Source organism: Centruroides sculpturatus, unplaced genomic scaffold (genome assembly GCF_000671375.1).
Source record: "Centruroides sculpturatus isolate CEXI.00-Female unplaced genomic scaffold, Cexi_2.0 scaffold452, whole genome shotgun sequence".
NCBI lineage: Eukaryota > Metazoa > Arthropoda > Arachnida > Scorpiones > Buthidae > Centruroides > Centruroides sculpturatus.
The window spans coordinates 328736-338091 of record NW_019384638.1 but is presented as its reverse complement, the minus strand read 5'-3'; the positions used below and the strand labels follow the sequence as shown (position 1 = coordinate 338091).

Genomic DNA, 9356 nt, shown 5'->3' with positions numbered 1-9356 from the left:
CAAAAAAATATACGTATTTTGGAAATGTTGAGTCGAATTAGTCTAGAATCGATTAATTTTATGAAAGAAAACCTTTCAAACAGCCGTAGTCCGTAAACTATGATTCCTACAAAATTGATTCATAAAGAACGGAACGTATCTACCGTCTTATAGGGGGATCTACTGTATATATATAGAACGAGCAATATAGTCATCAGTGCCCATCAACCTTCTGTAATAAAACATCCTAGTTATTGTAACTGTTTTTCACAAATTACTGTAGTAATTAATTAAATACAAATGAAACCTTTTATCCAGTAACAGCACTTCAACGAAAACTCGAATGTTTTCGGCCTTCAACAAGGCCTGCCTCAGGATTTTTAACAAAACTGAATTTTCAAAGTCGAATGTCAGAATGATGATGTTCAAAAATCGCTTTTTAAAAATTATTTGATCGCACATGATCACATTTTATGGTTTTTGTCAAACAACTGCATAAATTCACCTAATGTGATGAGATATTCAAAATTTTAAAAAAGCGACTTTCAAACATCATCGTTCTGACATTCGACTTTGGAAATTTGGTTTCGTTAAAAATCCTGAGGAAGGCCTTCACCAAATGAAAATGTTAGTTTTTGTTGAAGTGCTGTTACTGGATAAAAGGTATCATTTGTATTTAACATCCTAGTAAATAATTAAATAATTCATTTTTTATATTATACTAGCTGCAAGGACCCGCTTCGCTGGGTTATAGCCAATCTTACNAATGGTAGTAAATATTTTATTGCTGCTTCACTGACATGATGATAATGATAATTGTACAATTTTTATTTCTTGCGTAAGAATTTAGGTATTGTCACAAATGCATTTTTTTAAAAATGAAATTTCGAGAATATTTTTAGTTATAAATAAACGAATTTGTGCATTCCACATTGTGTTGTAAATTGCCGAATTTTTGATGGTCCAACCTTATTTTTTTTTATTGTTTCATCTCATGCATTTAAATTTTAAATCGACCGATTTTAGATTGCCGCGTGTACCCCTTCATGCAATTTCACGTACCCCCGGGGGTACGCGTACCACTAATTGGGAACCACTGATATAGCACATCAAGTATGGGTCTATTGTAGATTTTTCAGCAAGCCTGGCTTTAAAGCTTTGCCAAACTAACAAACGTCACATAACAGTAACTCAACAGTACATCTGAATCACTAATTACATGCTTTCCATGTCCAAAAGCACTATTGACTGCTAGAAAATTTAAGTATACATTAATTAAATGTGGAGTGGTGTTTAGATTTGATTCTACTCAGACTTACATCTTTTCAGAAGCCATAGCTAAAGTTATAAGTAAGATGAATGAATAAAGTTATGCAGAAGTATAATTTAAATAATTTTCTTATTAAAACAATGGTTTTAGAATTTAAACCTATCTGTAAACTGGTTCAAATTTTAATATATATTTAAAGTGAAGTGGCATTTATCAATATTTGCTCTATTTAAGATGGGTAAATTTATAATATATATTAATAAAAACATTAAAAACTTACTTTTTCCTTTTCACTAGCTTCTCTGTCTATAGTTGAGCCCTTTAAAATTTAGATATTTCATTAACGAAATTATTACAAAAGTTGCTTCTAGTCCTTCATATAATCATATTAATTAAATTATCAACAACTGTGAGGCAGATAACTATTTTGTATCAGCACCCTGTATGTCACTCCACCATGCAAAGTCATGAAGATTTATTACACCTGTCTACACTGATAATGCTTACTGCTCATACTGTTATAATGGCATTTTCATCTTTATATTGTATAGTTTTAGGCATAGTTTTAAGTTGACCATTACCTTGTATAATTCTAATATAGCTTTACCTTTAGTTAATACCAATTGATGAGGGACTATTTGCTATTGTGAAAATAGTCCGAAATGCATTTTGGGTTTTCGTTTTCACACTTATGTAGTAATTTTTGTGTTTATTAAATTGTTTTCACTTTGATCCCTGTGTGTTTGAGCCCATCATTGGTCTGATAAGCCCTCACTATTATCTGCCTCACGGTTGCTGATAATTTAATTACTATAATATTTCATTAACTTTATATTAAACATAATTTATATGCAAATAAATATTTAAATACTTCTTGAATTGGTTTCAAATTTGAAGCAGTATTTTGCTTAGAGTATTGCTTTTTTACAGACTTATACAGGAAATGTTGAAGACAACAGGAATAACTTTAGACTTTATTGATATTAGTTACAAGAAAATGCATTTCAGGTTTCATACCCAAAATGCATTTTCCCTGATGATATCCCTTATCTGTTCTTGTCATTATGAAGGATATAACACCTGAAATGCATTTTCTTGTAACTAATATCAATAAAGTCTAAAGTCATTCCTGTTGTCTTCAACATTTCCTGTATGATAAGTCCATAAAAAAGTGATACTCTAAGCTTTGAATTTGAAACTGAAAAAGTAACAGAACAAGAAGCTAGAATAACTTGCTTGAATTAGACTCTTATGTTTGAATATTTAGAGTAACAAACCAGTATGTTTAGCAATTTATAGTTCTATTCTATAGTCTATATACTTTTATATAGTAATTAATGTCCATATTTGCATTTTAATCCAAATATCCAGTTAAGTTGTATACAGTTTCCACTCTACTTAGCAGTACAGAAATGCAAATGACCACAGATCTCATACAATCTCTCAATTTTTGAATAAGTAATTATACAGAATTCAATCTTCCTTCAATTACCAAACATAAAATTACCTGACTTGGGACTGCTAAAGCAGCACCTTTGTGGAAGTAAACAAAAAATTAAAATTCAATTTACTCACTTTAATACTTTTTATCATTTCCTCAATACATTTTCCATCATGGATTCTCACTATAAATTGCAAGATCAAGAAAAAGCCTGCAATCTTGAAGCTTAAGTGAAACTTTATAGGCAATATATCACTATATAAAATCATATGAAGATGTTAAACTTTCAGAGTGAAGTAATTCTAATCCATTCATCAATTTATAAATTGTTAATACTGTTAAGTAAAGATTTCCATACTTAAATTATATATTTCAATTATTTTTTCATATAAAATGCAAATTTTAGGAAACATATGACACTTTTGGTATAATAAACTATTAAGCAAATAAACAACATTCTCTTACAAACAACAAAGTTCTTACAAATATTATCATGTTTACATTTGTATTTATATTGTATATTGTATTTTTATTAATATACTATTTAAAAATGTCAATATTTAAAATACATTTCAAAACTTTGTTAAAAAATTTATCAAATTTTATTTAATTCTATTGGGTTGAGTCATAAATAAGTTCCGTTAGCGAGTAGGTGTAAATGACTGTCCAATACTTGCCAGATGTTGTGTTGCTTCAACTGAGTTTTATTAGTGGCTATTAACAAATAGTCTATAAATGTAAATTTTAACACTAAAGTGTCAATAATGTAATAAAAAAATTGTTTCTGAATTCATTTAAAATGGAACATTTGAAAGTGCATGCACACCATATCATGTGGGAGTTTAAACTTGGCAATAATGCTACAGAAACAGCAAAAAAAATTTGCAATGTCTAGGCAGTGGTGTAATTTCAGACAGAGCAGTTCAAAAGTGGTTTACAAAATTTTGTTCTGGTGATTTCTCCTTAAAAGATGATGAAAGACCAGGCCGCTCCTCAGACTTCGATGATGACGTTTTAAAGGTCTTGATTGAGCAGAATCCATGGCAAATGACGAGGGAGTTAGCAGAGAAGCTGCACACATCCCAATCAACTATCAATTGTCACCTCCAAAAGCTAGGAAAAGTAAGCAAGCTGGGAGTTTGGGTTCCACATAACCTCAGTGAACGGAATAAGGCTGACAGAAGGTCGATAGCTGCTACCTTGCTTTCTTGGCAAAAAGAGGAATCTTTTTTGGCTAAAATTGTTACAGGAGATGAAAAGTGGATCACATACAAAAATGTTATTCGAAAAAGACAATGGGTTGACAAAAATGATCAGCCACAACCGGACCCTAAGCCAAGTGTGCATGGAAGGAAAATTTTGTTGTGTGTATGGTGGGATCGTCGAGGAATTATCCATTTTGAGTTGTTGCCACGCAATGAAACTGTTACTGCAAATGTATACATACAACAGTTAGAGCAACTTCAGCTAAAACTTCATGAAAAGCATCCTGCACTTGTTAACAGAAAAAAGATCACCTTATTGCATGACAATGAAAGGCCACACATAGCAAAGATTACACAAGAAAAATTTTGGAGTTTGGCTGGTCTGTTTTGCCTCATCCACCATATTCACCAGACATGGCACCAACAGATTTCCATCTTTTCCGGGCACTGCAGAATGCCTTACAAGGGCAATGCTTTCAAAATGATGACCAAGTTCAGGAGTTTGTCCAGGAGTTTTTTGATTTGAAACCACCAGAATTTTATGCAAGGGGAATTCGGTGGAGTAGCGTGGATGTCAGCCACCCAGGGCGGAGGAAAATTTTGCCATCCCGTTATTTAGGTATCTCAATTTAAAAGACTAAGATTCAGTTTCATAACAGAAGAACAAGTAATGAAAATTTCCTTACCAGTGTAGCCACCCATCTAAAATAGCTCCATTGGATATTGGAGGTGTGTATGGAAACAAATGAATCATACAATCAAAAAAAAAGGGTCAACAGTCTGCGCGCATGGGTGAAATTAATAGTTCACCTGGACAGTGAGTCTATTCCCGGACTATTCCGTGCTCATTTCAATTGGTCCGGATCGTAGGTGCGACAAGACTATGGGATAAAATGGTTCAAATTTTTACAAGATATTAATATTATTTATTGTGAAATTTTTCCGCCCCCTAAATGGTAATTTTTCCACTCCCTAAAAATCTACGCTACTGGGGGAATTGACAAGTTGCCCGAAAAATGGCAAGAAGTCATTAATAATGATGGTGAATACATGTTAGATTAAAGTCTATTGTTGTACATTTTATTGACAAATAAATTTCAGCTTAGAAAACGGAACTTATTTATGACTCAACCTAATATTAAATGGATACTTTTATATTTTGTAAATAAGCAATGATCAGAATAATTGAAAGATACCTTGTGTTACACTTTTTACAACCACTTTAAACAAGGTGTGACAATTTAATTCTTAGAATGGCCATGTAATGTAGCCCATGACAATTATATGAAAATGACATGTGCATTCATGTTCAAACATGTCCCATGTCTGAACTAATACATGCATAAATTTCAAGCTGATAGAGCTAGTTGTTAATTAGCTATTGGGAAGATACTAGTTATCTGTGTGTACTCTTTGGCATAAAAATGGGTGACCAAAATTTAGAGCAATATACTAATATTAAATTTTGTGTGAAAATCAGCAAATGCACTACTGAAACATTGCAACTGTTGCAAGTGGCATATGGTAAACATGCTATGAAACACTAAAAAAGGCACGCATGTTGTTGTTGAAGACCATGCTGGTGGTTTCTTCAATCACAAGGGAATAGTCCACCAAGAATTTATTGAAGAGACAAATAGTCAACCAACAACACTAAAAGTACTGCAGAGATTATAAGATTCTGTTCAAAGAAAAAGATCTGAACTGTGGCCTGACAAGTGGATCATTCATCACAACAATGGACCAAGTCACATTTTCTGACCAAAAAAAGTGATTGCCCAATTAGATCATCCAGCCTACTCACTTGACTTAGATTCCTTATTTCTGCCTATTTCCTAAATTAAAAGCCGTGCTAAAAGGATGAAGATTTTCTATTATAACAGATACCCAACAGAAGATAAGATAGCTGCTCAACAGTATTCTGGAAAAAGAGTTCCAGGCCTGCTTCCAGAAATGCAAATGCCATTTAAGTCAGTGTATAGATGCACAAGGCAAGTACTTTGAAGATGATAGTAGCCACTAGTGTACAGTTCCACATGTATATTTTTAAAGGTGCATTCTGGGAATTAAACTGTCACATCTTGTAGTAGCTGCTAGTTTCAATAATGGCATTTCTAACCTTAAACAATTAATTTTAACTAAAATGTAACTTAAAAAGTTAATGAAATTGATTAAGAGTCTGTAGCTTAGGTATGCAACACTAAACTGTACAAAATGATTTAATTTGTATTTGCCTTTTGTTCTTGTTTTAATTGTTAGGAGTGAGCATAAGATTGCTTGAGAGAAAAATCTAACTTCATTCTGTATTCCTGTGAGATTTGTTCTCTCAAGCAGTCTTATGTTCACTCCTAAAAATTATTTGAATTTGTTTTAAGAGGATATATCATTAATACTGCATTTACACAAAATATATTTTTAAAATGTTTTTTCACCAGAATCAACATAGCAGGATGATGATATATTTTGTTTAAAATTTTTAAATTTCTCTAAAACTTGCATTTTTATATAATATTTAAAATATTTTTCTTGTAGTTTATAATTTAATAATTAAGCTGTCTATATAATTTATTTTAAATTAATAACAGTTAAAAACATTTGATGACCAGTTTAGAATAAGTTCATTTAAAATTGTTTAGATCATTACGTTAACAGTCAAGAATAAAGAACTAATAAAGAGAAGCAAACATCCAATAATGTTAATTGTCCATTATATCCGAAGATGTCTTAGTTAACTACAAAACACAACTTTGTACAAGATACAAACAGCCTACAGCATGAAAAATAAGTTATGAGAACAAATACCATACTTCCAAGTAGGGACATATAGCTGTTAATATATATTGGATAGCAAACATTTTGTATATTAACAGTTCCAGTTGATATTCTCAAATATTTTATTCATACAATAAGAGATGCCTTGGTCAAACTATTATGTTTTCTAAGGTACAACTGAAACTGTATGTGATAAAGATAAATAGTAAACATCTAATAAAACTTTTTCAGTTAATGATATATATCAGAGAGCAATGTCACAAAACTATTCAGTGTTACTCCTCTCTAATGCTATAATATTCCAAACTTAATCAAACTATTATATAGAATCATTCAGATGAAAACATGCCAAAGGATACAATAAAATACAGAATGGGTTTATTGCAGCATCTTTGGCATAAATTACAAGTGGCACCACTATAGTATTATGATACACTAACAAGTAGCTGTGAAATTATATGATAAGTAATAATAGTCTGCCTTTTTTCACATCATCATGGTAGTTTACTTTCTTACAAAGGGCCCACTGTTAATAGTTTCTTGCCTACAGAAATGCCGTATTCAGAAACTCTCAAATCTCTGATCATCAATCAAGACCAAGTGGCCTGGGTTACTCACTCAGGAGTCATTCTTCTTCACATTAATGCCTTTCCCCAAACTGCAAAAATTATCAAGGATTGACTTTCCAAATTCCAGTGAAAACACTCCAGCAATATGACCCAGATTCATCCCATGACTTTCACAATTTTGAGGAACTGAGGAAATATCTGTAGAGAGACAGATTTCATTTTGATGAAGAGAAGCAGGAACAATTCTACTAGCCAAACAATATATTAGCAAGTTACAATTATCTTGCTAATATGTCCTTTGGCTTGTTTTCATTTCAATGATCCTTGAATTTAACAATAAATCATAATTTGTGTAAAATTTCTATAATATTAATATTACCTTAAGATCATACTTTCGATGGACATTAAGAGAACTACTAAATATATTACGCATGACTACCATGTAAGTTTCTGCACCTTCAACTGTCAATCGGTACATACCCAAATATTGTGGTAACAAGGTTTTCCCATGGCATTCCACAATATACTGAAAAAAATGATACATCGTTATTATGGAAGAAAAACAAGAAAAGTTTAAATTATACCTACAGGATGATACTGTTTGAGTAGACTGTGCATCTGTTCTACTTCTTCACTTTGAAGTGTCTTAATGATAAAAAGCCGATCGTACGATTCGTAAAATTTTGCACCGCTTCGTCCTGGGGAAGTGACTGCCAATGGTTGAGATTTTGTCAAAGAATTCTAAAAATAAAATCTTTTAATTTCTTATAAAATTAGAAAAAAATTGTTAACTTATAGTTAATTTTACCATATAATCAACATCATCTATTCCAAATCTCTCTCTCAAATTTCTAAATACAAGTGGACAGTATTCTTTTACCTTAAAATGACTTGGCATATTCTCTCTAAAATAAACAAAAATATTTCAACAAAAGGAAATTTTTATAATTTCATTATTTTTTTAGTTAGTAATTATCTCTAATCATCATCATGCTTCAGTTCTTGAACCAATTTAAAGTTTTAAAAATAACTATGTTCAGTATCTTAATAAAAATAAACCTGAAAAGGAGGAGAAACAGACAGTGATTTAATATATGAGAAATTATTCTGTATAAATATGACAACTTCTTTTTCAGTATAATGTCCACTTTGACATTCTGAATATATATAAACACATTACTCCAATTCTAGGCTCAAACAGTAACAATTACTAGTTTTCAATTGGTTCCTGCCAAATCATCAAAGTTAAGAAGCAAGAAAGTATTCAGGTCGTAGACAACGCAACTATCGAATGCTGTCTTACGTCATGGAACCTAGTGGCTCTGACTGATTCCAAGTCCGGATTAATATAGAGAAATTTATTAATGGAAAGAATAAAAACTATATGACAGTCAATTCAGAAATGGCAACCTTACAGAAAATGCAAAAAATACTGAAAGACAATTGCATAAAATGTTTTCTACTCTTATTTAAGGTACAAAATATATTATACATTTATAAAAGCAAAATTTTGACATTTAAGCACATACTTAGAATTTCTTTCCTACACAAACTTAAAATTTAGAAATTATCTAACTCACTGCTATGCAGTCAACTGTTAGCTATTATATTTAGTCTTTCTGCCAAGTATTTCATGTATATATATATAATCTTATATCATTATCCTACTTAGTATATACGAACTATACACATATGATCGTCATTATTATTATATTACAGTAGATCCCCCTATAAAAGCGTTTCCTATAGTTATGATTCCTATAAAAATTGTGGCATTATCCGTAAACAACGGTAAAAATAACTCCTATAATACGTAAAACGTCATCGGGCAGCCGAACTACTTACCCGCCGTCCGTAGCGCCACGCTACGGAGAGATTTCTATCGTCTGGACAGTATTATATAAATTATATATAAATTAGGTACTGTACATATAATTATATATTAATTATATATAAATTAGGTACTGTATATATAATTATATATTAACTTAATTTATTGTAACTTTATTATAATTAAATATATATTTTTCGCCGTCTAGCGTCACGCTACGGCGAGTTAGGCGACCTATCGTCTGTTTAGTACTGTAATTTTATACATTTCTTGTGAAAGAAACATTTCT

The 9356-nt window shown here is 31.2% G+C and overlaps 1 protein-coding gene across 1 annotated transcript in view; it reads right to left on the bottom strand.

The window, feature by feature from the left end:
* LOC111625914 (phosphatidylinositol 5-phosphate 4-kinase type-2 beta-like) overlaps positions 1 to 9356 on the bottom strand; it is a 57883-nt gene that overhangs the window by 6242 nt on the left and 42285 nt on the right. The window contains exons 4-7 of the mRNA XM_023369177.1: positions 8045 to 8146; positions 7825 to 7977; positions 7616 to 7762; positions 1530 to 1568 (exon numbers count right to left, since the gene is read on the bottom strand). Coding sequence (XP_023224945.1) covers positions 1530 to 1568; positions 7616 to 7762; positions 7825 to 7977; positions 8045 to 8146 — 441 coding nt within the window. The remainder of the gene's footprint in view (positions 1 to 1529; positions 1569 to 7615; positions 7763 to 7824; positions 7978 to 8044; positions 8147 to 9356) is intronic.